The 15442-nt window shown below is 58.9% G+C and overlaps 6 protein-coding genes across 6 annotated transcripts; 3 read left to right on the plus strand and 3 right to left on the minus strand.

The window, feature by feature from the left end:
* Positions 1 to 1657: 1657 nt before the first annotated feature.
* CMQ_3671 (WD repeat protein) lies at positions 1658 to 3012 on the minus strand (the record flags this gene model as incomplete). The annotated part of the gene is made up of 3 exons (XM_014319609.1): positions 1658 to 2701; positions 2746 to 2911; positions 2972 to 3012. The coding sequence occupies 3 exons, from the start codon at positions 3010 to 3012 to the stop codon at positions 1658 to 1660; spliced, it is 1251 nt and encodes a 416-aa protein (XP_014175084.1).
* A 416-nt stretch (positions 3013 to 3428) lies between these two features.
* On the plus strand, positions 3429 to 6243 carry CMQ_4135 (chromosome segregation protein; the record flags this gene model as incomplete). Its single annotated transcript, XM_014320073.1, has 3 exons — positions 3429 to 3911; positions 4004 to 5440; positions 5539 to 6243. The coding sequence occupies 3 exons, from the start codon at positions 3429 to 3431 to the stop codon at positions 6241 to 6243; spliced, it is 2625 nt and encodes an 874-aa protein (XP_014175548.1).
* A 2337-nt stretch (positions 6244 to 8580) lies between these two features.
* CMQ_3712 (uncharacterized protein) lies at positions 8581 to 9127 on the minus strand (the record flags this gene model as incomplete). Its single annotated transcript, XM_014319650.1, has 2 exons — positions 8581 to 8727; positions 8915 to 9127. The coding sequence occupies 2 exons, from the start codon at positions 9125 to 9127 to the stop codon at positions 8581 to 8583; spliced, it is 360 nt and encodes a 119-aa protein (XP_014175125.1).
* Positions 9128 to 10324: 1197 nt separating this feature from the next.
* On the plus strand, positions 10325 to 12472 carry CMQ_3588 (flocculation suppression protein; the record flags this gene model as incomplete). The annotated part of the gene is made up of 5 exons (XM_014319526.1): positions 10325 to 10387; positions 10420 to 10841; positions 10911 to 11009; positions 11083 to 11570; positions 11631 to 12472. The coding sequence occupies 5 exons, from the start codon at positions 10325 to 10327 to the stop codon at positions 12470 to 12472; spliced, it is 1914 nt and encodes a 637-aa protein (XP_014175001.1).
* Positions 12473 to 13263: 791 nt separating this feature from the next.
* On the plus strand, positions 13264 to 13887 carry CMQ_3421 (uncharacterized protein; the record flags this gene model as incomplete). The annotated part of the gene is made up of 1 exon (XM_014319359.1): positions 13264 to 13887. The coding sequence occupies one exon, from the start codon at positions 13264 to 13266 to the stop codon at positions 13885 to 13887; it is 624 nt and encodes a 207-aa protein (XP_014174834.1).
* Positions 13888 to 14309: 422 nt separating this feature from the next.
* CMQ_3802 (short chain dehydrogenase reductase) lies at positions 14310 to 15185 on the minus strand (the record flags this gene model as incomplete). The annotated part of the gene is made up of 1 exon (XM_014319740.1): positions 14310 to 15185. One exon carries the CDS (start codon positions 15183 to 15185, stop codon positions 14310 to 14312), a length of 876 nt encoding a protein of 291 aa, XP_014175215.1.
* Between the last annotated feature and the right edge of the window lie 257 nt (positions 15186 to 15442).

Here is a 15442-nt window from a genome sequence, read left to right on the forward strand (position 1 = left end):
GGGTGCAGGTGCAAAAAGGCTGCAACGGGGCAGAATGCAGGAGGGAAGCGGTCAGACTGCGACGATTGCATTACTCTTAAGAGAAGCCAGTGTTGTGTAGCTGCTACGCCGTACATGGCAACAGAGCGTTGCAGCGAGCTCGCCTGTATGTTACGTGTTCAGGGGCGGGAGCCTGGACGGCAGGCGGTAAATTGGGAAATGGTGACCTGAAATCGGCGTGTAAGTCTACTTGTTATATTACTCTGCGTGCGCTGGTTGAGTTGGGTCCAGCACGGATGGTGGGTCAGAGTCCTGTATCTCAGTGCCGAGCCCACTGTACCGTTGGACAAGACAGCCAATCTCACCTGTGTATCGGGGACGTGTCGTTTCTCACGTCGCACTGCAGGCCAGTGTAATCAGAGGAGAGGTGCAGTGGACCGCTCCTTCTCAAGGCAGGACGGATAAAAAAAAAGAAAAGATGAAGGGAAGGAGCGGGATGGGGCAGAGGATGGGGAAGGTGAGAAGATATTACATACATAGTAGTATGGTAGCCACCAATCTGGTTGACTCGAAAAGTAGCAAAAAAAAGCAGAGAGGGTCTCTTCCTTGTATATCCACAAAAGACGGGGCACAAGCGGCAACAGAGCGCATTTTTGTGATGTGTGTTTTTCCATCTATATTGCACTGCGCCAGTCTTAATATACAAGCGGTCTTTGCCGAGCTTTTGCTCCGTGCGACAGCCTCTTGACCGAGGTAGGGCTGCTGGTTTTATTGCCTTCCCCAGCTCGATCGGCGCCGGGCCAGGAACGAGGCCTAGTTGTATAATTTTTTTTTTCCTCTCCGAGATCTCGCATTGGCCTCTTCTTTTGGAGGGGCCGTTGCAGAAGCACGGGCCACTTTCTATAGAGAGCTCCGTAGTCAACCATGTTTTGTCGACGAGAGGACGCCAGCCGGAGACCATACGGAGTAGTTCCTCTAGAGTATTACTATGCAATACAGTGCTTGCGTGTCGTCTAGATGAAGACGGCCAACTCCACCCCCTTATGCATGTCCAGCTCATTACACTGATGTGGCACGAGGCAATAGTGTGCTGCAGGTAGCCGACATTGGGAAAAGGAGGCCCGACGGGAGAGACCTTACACAAGTTGAACCGGACTTTTTCGTCTCGTCTTTTCGTCTTACCGGTTTCTTTTTTCCTCTTTCCTGTTTCGCGAAGCACAACAGCTACCGAAACGATGCTACCGTCACCCTGCTTACACAGAGCGTTTAAGACCCTCTTACGGGAATATCAATTGCAGAAAGCGGCCGGTATTGCCGATGTAGGACGGGCCATCGGGCCCTCATCACCCTGAGCCATTTGTCCTACTCCGTATGTAGCAGCTTGCGGCACAGACACAGTTTGAGCGGTGCTTTTGTGCCGGCTGTCCTGCCGTGCAACCGGGCATCCGTAGGCACCTGACCGCTAGAAATGGAGTGGCCAGTGGCACCATTGGCTCAGTTTCGGCGGAGCTGATGGGGAATGAAGAAGAACTGCCGTTTGCTCGATTATTAAGGGGGGGACTTTTACTCCGAGCTGGCGAGCTTCATCACCAGTTTGTTTCATGTAAGATACCCCGTAACTCGTTTGTTTCGTCTGTTTCGTCTGTTTCGTCTCGTCTTTGTCCCACTCTCTGGCCCCTCAGTCGTCCTCCATCAAGGCTGCGAGCTCGGCCTCCTCTTCGACCGTCAGCCCATCCTCTGTTTTTTCTGCTGCCGCTTCTTCTGCTGCTGGGGACGCGTCATCCTTCAGGTCCTCCTCCTGCCGGCGCACCAGGTCATCCAGGCCGGCACGGTCCAGTGGCCACGTACGCAGTGTGCCGTCCAGGCTGGCGCTGCAGAGTCGTCGGCGGTCGGCCAGGACGGTGATGCCGGTGATCTCGTCAAAGTGGCCGGCCAGCGTGGCGTAGCGGCGGCCAGTGGCGCGGTCCCAAAACTGGACGTCCTCGTCGCGACCGGCCGTGACGACCCAGGCGTCCGTGACGGCCACCGCGCGAACATGGTCGCCGTGCGCGAGCGTGTCGCTACCGTCGGCGAAGCCGTGTATCCGCGAGAGGCATTTGGTCGTGCCGTCAGCGCTGCACGTCCACAGATCAATGTCCTGGCCGTCGCCGTCGGCAAAGTCCTCAAAGAGCAGCTTGTAGACGGTCGTCTCGTGGGCCAGCAGGGTCCGACGAGGCCCAGCAGCCGCAGCCGCAGCCGTGTTTGCAACAGTCTCAGCAGTCTCAGCAGCGTCCTCCACCTGCTCCCAGCCATCCGGCCGGATGCGCCAAATACGCCGGATGTGCGGGTCGCTGCTGGCACTCACCAGCCATAGCTCGTCGGCCGTTGTGGCCACCGGGTCGATTGCCAGGTCCTGCACGGCCATCATGGCCGGTCCGCCCGTCTTGTCCTGCAGCGTGTGCAGGCGCCGGCCCGTGGCCACGTCCCAGACGATGATCTTCTTGTCAGCACCACCGCTGATCAACACGGCCTGGCCGCCCAGCTGCCCGCACACGACCGCCTTGACAAAGTCGCCATGGCCGACGTACCGGCGACCGACCACACGCGTGGCCAGGTCCCAGGACCACACCGTCTTGTCCCAGCAGCCAGCAAAGAGCGTGCAGCTGGTGCTCGTGCTGCCCAGCGCGAGGCTGGTCACTGGCGTCGTGGGGCCGCGGTATGCGGCCGTGGCGGCATTTGCATCCTGGAGGTCAGCGTGATTGATCGTCGGCGTGTCTGTGCGCTTACATCAATGTTGACTCTCCGCGCAGAGCCGGCCGACTCGGCGATGAACACGTGTGAAGCAGAGGTCGGATCGGCAATGACTGCCAGCACTTTGGACTTTAGGGCGACCGGGTTGCCATACTTGTTGGTCGACTTGGCGGCGCGGCGCTCTCGCTTCTCTTGTGAAGCACTGGGGAGCGGACAGGTCTTAGTTTTGCATGCAGACTACTGAGGGAAGTCATAGCCATACTCAGTCTCAAAGAAGTGCTGTGCGTTGGAAGATGTTTGCATGTTGCCTCTGATGTTCCCCAAGGAGTTTGCTGGCAGGTGCTACCGGGCGGCAGAGACAAATGGAATTTACTCCGTAATGGGGAGGGGTCGGCCGGTCGTCACCGCCCAATTAATCCATGTAGCACTAAACGCGTCCAAACGCGTCTTCCCCACAGCGACCACGACTTTTGCATTGGATGGGAACAGCCAGATGCCACGATTATCGTGACAACAAGTAAAGCAGACTGCTCTCTGTCCCTGGGCTTAAAGCTTTTAACCCTCGGATTGTCATTGCTCGCCTGACAACTCCACGGCAGACATCAACTTCATACAGTTGTGGCTCTCCACGTGTCGCTTTCGGCTCTCATCTCCAGACTCTTGTCTCTCGCCCGGCCACCTGTTTCTTGTCTACTTCTCGACACATGTCGGCAGCCGCAATGGCTTCACGGCCACGGCCGCGGCCTGCACACATTGTGGGTCCGACGCGCTGCGCTTACACGCCCAACGGAAGGCAGCTGGTGACGGTCGGGGCCAATAACACGATCCGGCTGTACAAGACGGGATTCGACGGCGAGCCAGCGAATGTAGACGACTGCCAGGAGCAGAACGTGGGCGTGGCGGCGACAGACGACTTTTTTGTTGTCGGTTCCGAGGACGGCACGGTCAGTCTGTACTCGCTGGACACCAACAGCTTTGAGCGGTTCCTGGTGCGGACGTCGCTGCCGGTGCGCGACGTGGCCCTTTCAGCCGACGGACGCTGGTGTGCAGTGGCCAGCGACGAGTTGACGGTGCGCGTGGTTGGCACCGAGGACAACACGGTGGTACGGCACCTGCGGGCGCACAGCCGGCCGACCAAGCATGTGGCCTTTGATCCGCAGGGCCGCACCATCGCGCTAGCCTGCACCGACGGCATTATCTACGTCTACTCGCTGACAGCTGAGGGCAGTGGCAGTGGCCGTGGCAGTGGCAGCGATCCCGAGCTTATTCGCAAGCTAGACGGCATCATCGGCAGAGCCTAGAGTCGGACGCGGAGGCGACGGCGCACATTGCCTGGCACCCAGATAGCCGCGCCTTTGCCGTGGCCACGCCAACACGTGACATCCAGGTGGTCTCGCGCAACGACTGGGAGAGGCAGCGGGTCTTTTCGGGCGGCCACGAGGGCGAGATCACGGCGCTGGCCTGGTCGCCCAATGGTGCCCTGCTGGCGTCGGCCGGTCGTGACGGCAAGATGCTCCTCTGGGAGACGCGCACGCAGTCCGTCGTCGCACGACACGACTATGCTGGCGTCCAGGACATTGCCTGGCACCCGACCAACAATTTGGTCTCCTTCACCAACGGCGAGGGCGAGGTCTACATCTGTCCCGACTTTGTCGGCCCCCAGTACGCCGCCCTGCTGCGTCTGCCCGTGCAGCCGAGCCCCTTCATCCACGACCCGGACAAGGCCGTGCCCAACGGTCACAACCGCAACCGCGGTCACGGACTGCTGGACGTGGATGCTGCCGTTGACTCGGGCGACGAGGGCCTGATGAGTGGTCTAGAAGGTGGCAGCATGGCCGGGGGCGACGACGGGCTGGACGAAGACGATTTTGGCCTGGACGATGACGAAGACGACGGCTTTGTGGTGGACGATGACGGTGCCGGATACACAGCAACAGCAACAGTAGAAGCGACGGCAATGGGCCGAAAGCGACCCCACGACGGCGATCCATACGACCTACAGCGGAGCGCGAAGCGGCCAGGAGGATCCGGTGCGACCAACGGGCGAAGAGGAGGCGCGGGCGCATCGTGGCCGCCGCGGTACCACGCAGCCTTCCAGCCGGGATCGACACCATGGCGCGGAAACCGCAAGTATCTCTGCCTCAACCTCGTCGGCGTCGTCTGGACGGTCGACCAGGACGCTCATCACACGGTGACGGTGGAATTTTACGACCGCGACTTCCAGCGCGATTACCACTTTACCGACACGTTCCTCTACGACAAAGCGTGTCTCAACGAGCATGGCACGCTCTTCTCGTGTCCACCGCGCGAGGACAGCACGGCCGGCCGGCGTGGTGGCACACCGGCCATGCTCTTCTACCGGCCGCACGAGAGCTGGACCCAGCAGCGGCTGGACTGGCGGACGGCTCTGCCGGCGGGCGAAACGGTGGTGGCCATGTCCCTGAGCGCCTCATACGTGACTGTGGCGACGTCGGCTGACTACGTGCGCGTCTACACACTCTTTGGCGTGCCCTGCCGCGTGTTCCGACCCAAGAGCACACCCGTGGTCACGTGCGCCAGCTGGCACGACTACGTCTTGACCATGGGCAACGGGCCTGCCGCGCCCGACGGCACCGCCCGGCTGCAGTACACGATTCAGAACGTGCAGCGCGATGAGATATGCCAGGACGACGACACGGTGGCCCTGCCAGCCGGCGTTACCGTGCAGTCCGTCTTCTTCTCGGACGATGGGGTGAGTCGGTCCTTTCGGCAAGCTCGGATGTTCGGCGTGTTCGGCGTGTTCGGCGTGTTCGGCGTTCTAGTTCGGATTAGCTAACCTTTTCGGTCCAGGACCCCTGCATCTACGATTCGACCGGCACCCTGCTGACGCTGCTGCACTGGCGCCAGCCGTCGCGGGCGTCGTGGGTGCCGCTGCTCGACACCCGCCTACTGCCGCGCCTGGCCTCGGGCCGCAAGCACGAGTCCTACTACCCCATCGCGGTGGCCGACCGCCGCTTCCACTGCATCATACTCAAGGGCGGCGACAAGTACCCGTACTTTCCGCGGCCGCTGCTGTCCGAGTTTCCGTTCAGCGTCCCGCTGACGTCGGTGCCGGCGGGCGGGAAGAGGGGAGGGGGCGAAGACGGTAACGAGGATGGCGAGGGCAGTGACGAAAACGATGACGAAAACGAAAACGACACTGAGCGCACCGAGGAGGCCGAATCGCGGCGCCTCGAGCAGACGCTCGTGCTGCACAACCTGCACGCGGCCCAGATGGCATCTTCGTCGGCGGCATCGCCCAGCTCGCTGGCGCGTCTGCACCTCGAGGCCGACAAGACGCTGCTGCAGCTACTGGCGTTGGAGTGTCGGGCCGGCGAGGAGCGCGGCATGCGGGCGATGGACCTGGTGCGGCTGCTGCGCGACGGCAACGGCCACCTGATGGAGGCCGCCGTCAAGGTGGCCGAGCGCTACGGCAGGGCGGTGCTGGGCAGCAAGATCCGCGAGGAGGCTGAGCGCCGGTTGGCGAGGCGAGTAGAGCTGGAAGAGGACGAATAACAGGGATGTCTTGGAAACGAGCGTTTCATTAACGCAAAGCGTACGGAGTACAGAGTAAAATAGGATATCGGCCAGGAAATGATGTTTTGATTTACCCGTTTTGCTCGTTACTCTTCTCTCTTTCTTTCCTCTTCGTTCTCCGTAACTGCATGATACTCTCACCCCTCCTATGCAGTTCGGCCGCCGTACGACAAACTGTCCCGCTGTCTGGATGATCTTGCATGACGGCCGGCTGAGTTCCTGTTCCCCATTCGAAAATAAACGAGACGGGCAGCTTGTACGTGGGAACTGGGACCAAACGTTGCACCAGACGATGGCAGAGACACAGGTCGATATGAATTGTTGCATACAGAGCATTATGCGTGCTCTGCGTACTACTATGTAGGTCGTCCCCAACGCCGTGTATCTACGAGTACTCTGTACGGAGTACGTTGTAATAAAAGATTCCAAGCCGGGAACAGAGGGCCAGGGTTACAGCCAAAGAGGAGACTGCCGTATTACCAAACTGGCTGCAGTTACGTCAGAGAGGGGAAGCCAATATAAAAGTGAAAGGAGCTTGCTTTGAGGAGGTCGTGCGTGGTATTGGAACAGCTCCTATATTGCCCCGTCTTTCTCTGACCATACCCTCCGACCCTCCGGCTCCAGGCACGAGGGAACGACAGGGACGCGGCGCATGAATTACCAATCAGGCCAAGGAGCGGTGCATGCAGCTCAGACAGGAAGGCTGTTTGCAGTTCCCGCCTGACAGGATGTTGGCGATGCAACGTTTCCTCGGCTCTGGCAATCTCTGCCATCTGCCTAAGTAGGAGTATATATGGAACTATGGAACCATGGGACCATGGAATCCTGGAACCGATCTGGCCCCGGGAGAGCGGCAGAGAGCGGCAGAGCAAGGCAGAGCAGAGGCGTACTCGCCATGAGCCTCGCTCTCTGTGCCAACTGCATATTACTGTAGCCGACGGCAAGACAGCCGCAGTACTGCCACACGCCACAACCCTCACGCCTCACGCCAAAAAGCCTGGGCTGGACCGGGCTGGCTTGGCAGCCACGGCCCCGGTCCTGAAATATCGCACACACATGTACGGAGTACGGAGTGCCAATATTGATTCCACTTTGGGAGGACTATCGTATTGCCTGGAACGTGCACGGGGCATGGGGCGGGCCCTGGGAGCATGGGTACGGGGCATGAGGTAGGCGGCATGGGGCAACGGAGCAATGGCAATAATACTAGCAAGACGAGTTTGTTGATCGCCATATCGAAGAGTCGTACGTCGTATTGTGCGATAGCTCAACGAGGCTGCGGAAGTTGCAGCTACGTGGCGTCCAGGCGGAGTCGATACTATGTATCTTACATACTGAGTAGTATGGCAGCTAGCGGCAGGGTGGGCGTGCATCCCATCGCCTGGCCAAGATGCATGGCATGACAGCTGCTTGCAAGTACGATACGAGTACTCCGTGGGATGAAGCTCACCAAGAAAGCTCCTTTGCGATTCTCGCATCTTACATAAGGGCTGATGGCCCTCGTAAAAACCCACCGTTACCCACTGCGGGCCCCATCGCACCTTCCTGTAAGTTCTACGGAGTAGGAGGCAGGTCATCCTGCATGCGTTGAGCGTTCACAGAACGCGTGCAGGCGCGATGCCCTGGCCAATCCTTATTTGCCCATAGCTCCCGCGTGGCCGCGTGGCTGGCCTCTCCGTCGTGCCTGCCTCCACTAGGCATAGAGTATGACGGCATTGCATCACCGGCAGGTGTCCTCATCGTAAGAAGCCATTTTCAGCCATCACCAACTCGCCGTCTTTGTCCTCGTCTTCGACATATTCACCAGATCCCGCACTTCGGACAATAACCATAACCGGACGGCGATCTCTAGCCAATCACCCTAGCCCCTGTACCGCTGACGCACAAAGAGCCGCGATGATACGAGTACGAACAGCCCTACATACATAGTAGTACTGCTCATGCTCAGTAGCTTCGTCTGGCGAGCAGCCACTGCTGCTGCTGTCCTAACCTGATACCTGCAGGCTGCATTGCGCTATCGCTACAGGCCTTTGTTCCACCTGCCGCCGCAGCCGCTGCAAAGCGAAGGGCGCTGCCCCGTCAGCTAGCAGGAAGAAAGCAGCGAAATCAGCGAAATCAGCAGAAAAAAAACTCGAAACACCAGCACACCAGTGCCCTTCCGACCAATCCCAGGCGGCTTCTCGTGGCCCAGCCGGACGCCAGCATTGTCCGCGTCGACCCACCGGGACACCCTCCAACAGGAGCCGTCTATTACGAGCGTATTACACACTCGTATGCCTCTGGCCCATTGCGCTTCTAGCGGGCCGACTCCGTCCCTCAACCCGCAAGAAGGGGCCTATCGCAGCAGGCAGAGCAGCAGTCCCCTTGGACGCCTCCCTTTTTCTTGTTGTCCTGCATGCGGATCCACCTCGACTCCATTCCGGAGCCATTGCCTATTTGGTGCTCGACGGGCTCCTCACAGGCCTTGAGGCAGGAAGAAGCAAAAGAAGAACGAGAACTCCCTTCTGCTGCATTGGCTCTGCCTGCAGGCTGATGGTGCCATGCAAACGAATGGTAAACGGCCCCCCAACAGCACTTCCACTCGCTTCTCTAGCGCTGCAGAAGCCTTCTGGACCGCCTTCGATAGCCGCTCCTGTCAACACGGTCTCACTGCGAGGGATTGATCAGCATCGGGCTGCCTTTCTTCTCGAAGAGCAAAGTGGGTACGTCCCCTCCTTTGAGCATGCTCCTTCTGTCTCCCTTCCGTGTCCCCCCCTTCTGCTGCCTCCCTGTCCTCAGCGCTCGCGAACGCTATAGCCCTAGCGCACGTCGCCTGGCTCTCTGCTCGTTCGTCGACAGAAGCACCAGACATGATGCTATCCATGGCTCGGGTATTTTGTGGGCCTCTTCTCCCTTTTCCTGATCCCACACTGCAACAGATTGAGGATCTGACGGGATGAAATCGTTGCAGAGCACACAGACACATATTAATACAGCAAATACAGCAAATACAGCCCGGCTGCAAATCCCATCCCATATTTCGACCCCGGACCCTTCTGAAGCCGCTACCTGTCCGTTCACGCCCCCTACCCCCCCTGTTTGGCTCATACGGTACACGGATGTATCACCCTGCTCGGCCGAAGGCTCTGTAAATAGATGCGCGAAAGCTTCGTCCACTGACTGCTTGGCACTACAGAACCCATCTGCCTCCTCTCTGTGAGCGGGTGGGACCTCTGCGCTACGCTAGTGCCTGTGTACTGCTCGCCTGTTTCTCCTCTTTTGCTCTTGTCTTCCCGTGTATTCTTCCTGTATCCCCAGAGAGGACCTCTCGCCTTTTCCCTCGCCACGAAACCCTCCCAAGTACAGGACTTGGCCGGTCCTTGTGCACCGCCGCCCCTTGATCTCCCATCCTTCCTGTGGCATCTTTCTTTCTTTCCTTCCCCCTATTCTTCGGCTGCGCTATACCATCTCGCCAATCGGCACACACTGTCACTTTCCAAAGTTCACGGTTCCTGTGATCCAAGATCTCCTGGGGTCGTGCGCCACATCCTCTCATCCCCCCTCTGACCTAGGTACAAAGCTGGTTTCCTGCATCTCTTTCTTGTTACCCCCATTTTCGAGCACTCCCTTTTTTTGGTTTGTTGCGTCTGCATCTAGCCTTTTTGCCCCAACGGCGCGCAGTGTCTAATACTACAACAGCCGGGCGCAAAGTGCACCTTGTCGGGCACTCTGGTTCTTATAAACTGCACGCCAACCTCGACTACCTCGCACGGCTGTTTTCCATTGCTCTTTCGACTGTCGCCACCGCTGATAATACGCCTCTCCTATCGCTCGCGCCACAGCCCCCTCAACGCGTAACGACCACCTGTTGCGATCCTCGCCTGACTCTACTGAGCTGAACCTTGCGCTTGAGCTTGCGCGCTCCAACCCAGGCAAAGCATACTACTCTGCCGCTAGCGGTCAAACACAAGAAGGACGGCTTGCCCTATCGTGCTGGGGAACGTCTGATAGAGGCGAAGGAAGGACGAGGACCAAGAGGACCGAACCAGAAAAGCATCAGCTGTATCCTCGAGGGGTGGCAATGAGGTTCGTCTGGACAGACAAAAAGGCTGCTGCTCTGGAGAATCGTGCAGCTGCAGTGCTCGTAAACTAACTCGTCATTCTTCGTCTTGACAGGAGATGACAGCCGCTACCGAATCCGCGTATCTGACTCGCATGACCGACGATCCTGAAGAGCCAATGACAGCACGAACAATTCCAATCATGACTCCTACAATCCAGATGTCTGCTCCCTCTCCGGGAGAACCGATGGATGTCACCACGCCGACAGACAGCTCGCCGCCGCCGCGGGCCGCTCCTTCGACGAGCAAGAGTCCCGACCGCAACACCGCTGCCCCGACTGCTGCCGAAGTCCGCATTGGCACGGGTGCTTCCGTGTCCAACAGTCCGCCAACGGGGCCTTCAGAACCGGCCCTCAAGGCGGAACAGCAACAGCCCCTTTCAGCTGGAGCTTCGGCGTCGTCAATACCAACTGCAGCAGCGCCGGCTGTCCACCAGCCCAAGATCGTGCAGACAGCCTTTATTCACAAGCTTTACAAGTGAGCCCCAGTGTCTAGGAGCCCCCCCAACTGTCCGTGTCGGGAGCTGACCAGTTGTCGCTGCTACAGCATGCTAGAGGATCCAAACATACAGCACCTAATTTCCTGGTCGGGCACCGCTGAGAGTTTTGTCATGTCGCCGTCGCATGATTTCTCCAGAGTCCTTGCGTATGGCTTCCTCTACCTTTAATCTGCGTGGTGGCGGGAGAGTTGTGCGTTGCATGTTCTGACATTGACCAAGCCAATACTTCAAACACACCAACATATCCTCGTTTGTTCGCCAGCTGAACATGTACGGCTTCCACAAAGTGAGCGATGTCTTTGCCAACGGGTCCGACTCGACGACGCTGTGGGAGTTCAAGCACGGCAACGGGAACTTTAAGAGAGGCGATCTCGTCGGGCTGAGGGAGATCAAGCGCCGAGCCTCCCGCCACTCGCTGGTCCATCGCGAATATAGCAGCCAGAAGCCGCCGCCGCCAACGTCACAGCCCGGCACGCCGGTCGAGTCAATGTCGATACCGGAAGGCGGCGACCCGCGGATGAACATTGACCAGGCCATGTTCAACTTCGATGCCCGGCTGCAGCGCAACGAAGAAGCCATGCACTATATGCTCGTCAAGCACCAGGCAGCCATGGATGTGATCGCGCGGCTGCTGCACTTCAACCAGGAGCTGTCCCGCAACATTTTGCACCTGGTTCCGAGCATGGACAATCCTGTTCATCGAGATGGTAGGAACCCTCTTGTTTCTCCACACACTCGTTGTCCGTCTTCGTTTCTGACCGGACCAGTCGTTGCTTTGCAAAACGAGATGCAGAGACAGGCCGATATGCTGCGCTCCCTCGACGAGCCGCACGAGCCGCCCTTCTCCGGCAGCCGGCAGTTCTTCTCGGGCATGGACAACGCCCCGGTTTCGCCACGCCAAATGCCGCAGGACGACCCACGCCGGCCAAACACCCTGACGGTCCCGCAGCCACGATCAGCCAACAACTACTACCGGCCACCTGTGCCGTCCAACCTGTCTATCAGCACCCGCCGGCCTTACGGATCGATTGGTGGCTCGACCACACAGTCGTCTCCGTCCCGCACACACCTGCCCCCACCGCCTCCGATACCACCGCATACGCTGACGGCGATGGAGCCGCCCGCAAACAGCCTGGCACGGCGGCACACGTCAGCAGACATCCGCGCGCATGGCTGGCAGGCAAACGCTCCGCATCTGAACCCGTTGGGACCAGGACCGCCGCCGCCGCAGTCACAATACCCATCGTCGCCAAACCGGCTGGGACCCGAAGACCAGCGAATTCGCGAATCCTTTTCAGCTTACTCGCTTCAGGTGGCTTCCCAGCCGCACTCACGACCGGCAACACCGCCACCGCCACCGCCATTTAGCCAGAGCAATGGGAACAGCAATGGGAACGGCAACGGGAATGGCAATGGGCCGGATCTGGGATGTTGGTCATGGGGGGCTGCCTTCAACCGAAATGGCAGCCTCGGCGTGAAGAATAGCTCGGCGCCTTCGACACGCCGAGGCAGTATGGCACACATCCTGAACCCGACAGACACAGCCGAACGCCCGGACGAGGATGGGAGCCCCCGAGACGAAGATCGGAAGCGGAAACGCATGATCTGAGCCTCTCACGCCAGTCAATGCCGTGTTGTATGATGGTTGCGGCTGCTACAGCCGTGTTTGTCGGATAGCTGTGCCTCATTTTTTCTCATTTCTCATTTTTTTTTGTTCGACTCATTTACCCATTTGTATTTGTTTGGTCTGCGGTGCTGGCCGGTGACGAGGCCAGAAGAGGGAACAGGGAGTGCCCTCACATGGAGCCATCAACAGCTACATGTCGGTGACTCTGGATATCTCGTTTTATGCGCAAGGCGAAGCTCAACAAAAAGGATGTTGTGGTTATACGCAGTATATGTGGGCCATGGGTTATGTGTGGTCTTGAGCTACCCGCTCTGGACATGCGACTATGGCCTGCCGTGGCTTTCTAGGACCCAGAAGGGCTCTTGGTATATAGGCATAGGTATCGGGAAGACGCCGTCTCGAAGGGCGGGTGGAATGGTTATCTTTGTGGCATATTATTATTACTATTTTTATTATTCGGGCAAGGACAGGCTGGCAGGATGGCTGGCTTCTGCAGATTCAGTTGGGCAAGACAAAGAAACAGTCATAGCCATATTACCCGGGGAGAATACTACAGAAACAGGCGATAGAAGACTGCAGATGTGTTTACTAGTTGTGGAGAAGGCCGGCGAAGCTTCCGCTATTTTAAAAATCAATACCGTAAATATGGGGTAAGCGGCCGGAAAATAGTTCAAAATAAAACGTAAAAATAAAAAGCGAAAAGGTCAAGATCGGTCAAGACGACAGCAACCAACGACGCTGCACTCGGCACTCTACTTGGAGTATATCCCAGAATGGCACAGAGCACCGATCTGAAGCCGGCGGCGGCCACAGCAGACGAGCCAGCAGCCGTGGAGGAGAGCAACCGACCGCTGAGCACGGCCCAATATAGCGTCTTGCGCGCTCGACTCGACCTGGGAGACGGCCAGACAGACGAGGGCGAGGGCGAGGACATTGGACGGCGTCGACTCGGAGGGCTGCTGGCCAAGAAGCGAGCATCGCCTGGTGATGCTACGGCGATCGGGGCAACGGCAACGGCGACCGTACCGCAAGTCCCTGCCTTCCGACCAAGCGACCCCAACGACGGCTTGGGAATGCAGGCCCTCGACGATGCAGACACCACAGCAGACGGCAAGACCACATTGAGACCACACGAACTGCTTCTACCGCTGGGTGGCCAGGCAGCTGCTGGCCCGACGACCAACCGGCGGGCTCGACAGCTGATGGTGGCCCCCAAAGCGGCGATGCGCGGGAAACCAGGCGGGAAGATGGTCGGATGGCAGAACGGAAAGACGGGCGGGACAGCAGGCGGGCCAAACGGACGGCCAAACGGAAGTGGTGGCCGTGGCTACGAGAGCAGCAGCGATGACGAAGCCGGACGCAGCTCGTTGGGACGGAAAAAGGTCAGAAAGGGCTGAGCATAACCGATCGATCGATCGGACTCTCCCCCAAAACAAGGATGGCAAAACAAAACACTAAGCCAGAGGGCAGCACCTCCACTCAGAGGACCGCTGCATCCTAGGCCCTCTACATTCTGTGGTGTCATACGTTGCATGACTAGTCGTATAGAAGCCGTCTGGCTCTGCCTGTAGACCAGGTCATGTCCGTGGAACAATAGCCAGGCCATGAGTGGCAGCCAGGTGACACCGCATGATAAAAGGCATGTCGCAGATCAGGATCACGGGATGGATCCATTACTGCATTATGGCGGCTCTGATTAGCTGGACGCTGCTTGGTCAAGACAAAAACAATGTCAGATAATAGTAGCTGTATATTCGCTTAAACAAAGGCTGCCACTATTGCTTTCTTTTTTGTTCTTTCGATCTGAACACGGCTGATGCTACTGTTCCTTGCTCATAAAGGCGTCCACCTCGTCCTTGTATTCGGGTCGCCAGCGCGACAGCGGTGCGCGGCCGTAGGCCACATCGCCGGCGGACCACAGCACGCGGCAGCTGTCCTGGGCCTCGGTCACGTCGTTGTCGGGGCAGAGGATGTAGAAGCGGTTGGCGGCCATGGCGGGCACGAGGTAGTCGATCACCTGGGCGGGCGACCAGGCGCCGTCGGGCTTGGGCTTGGGCGTGCTGCCGCCGCCGCCGGTGAGTCCGGTATGGGTCCAGCCGGGCACGAGCAGGTGGACGGACACGTGGGGGGCACGCTTGGCGAGGTCGAAGGCGAGCTGCTCGGCGAGTGACCGAACGGCCGCCTTGGACGCGTTGTAGGCCGGACTGGTGCCGGGAGGGTTTGTGATGCCCTGTTTGGAGCCGGTGATGATGATGGAAGCCGAGGTCGAGTCCGAAGCAGTTGCCTCCACCAGCGGCAGCACCGTGGCCAGCCCGTGCACGACACCCAGCACGTTGACGTCCCAGATGCGTTGAAAGGCGGCCGGATCGGTCCAGAGCGAAGGGCCACCGACACCGGCGTTGAGGGCCAGCAGGTGCACCTGGTCGCCGAGGTGGCTGTCGACAACCTTGCGCAGCCGCACCCAGTCGGCCGGCCGGCCGACGTCCATCTGCACCGTGGCCACCGAGAGCGACAGCACATCCGACTGTGCCGTCGCCTCGATGATGCTCGTCGGCGCTGCTGCCAACGCGGTCTCGTTCACGTCGACCAGCACGACACGCATGCCATGGGACACACACTTGATGGCCAGCGCGAGGCCGATCCCCGAGGCGCCGCCCGTGATGACGGCCGTGTTGCCGGGCTTGAAGACAGACATCTTGCAAGTGTGATGATGGGTGAGCTCAAGAATCGACGGATTTGAAGGATGACAGGGAGAAAAGGGAAGGGGAAGAAAGAGCGGGGAGACAGGAGGCGAACAAGAACGGAAGGACCGATTGAAAAGGCAAGAGCTACAAGAGGCAAGAGCTACATGTCTAGAGGGAAGGAACCATGAACACCCCCCTCATCTCGCCGAGCTATCACCAAGATCGGACTTAGGCCTTAGTAGAGCCACATTGTCCGATGCACGATGCA

This window comes from Grosmannia clavigera (genome assembly GCF_000143105.1).
Source record: "Grosmannia clavigera kw1407 unplaced genomic scaffold GCSC_113, whole genome shotgun sequence".
Classification (NCBI taxonomy): Eukaryota; Fungi; Ascomycota; class Sordariomycetes; order Ophiostomatales; family Ophiostomataceae; genus Leptographium; species Leptographium clavigerum.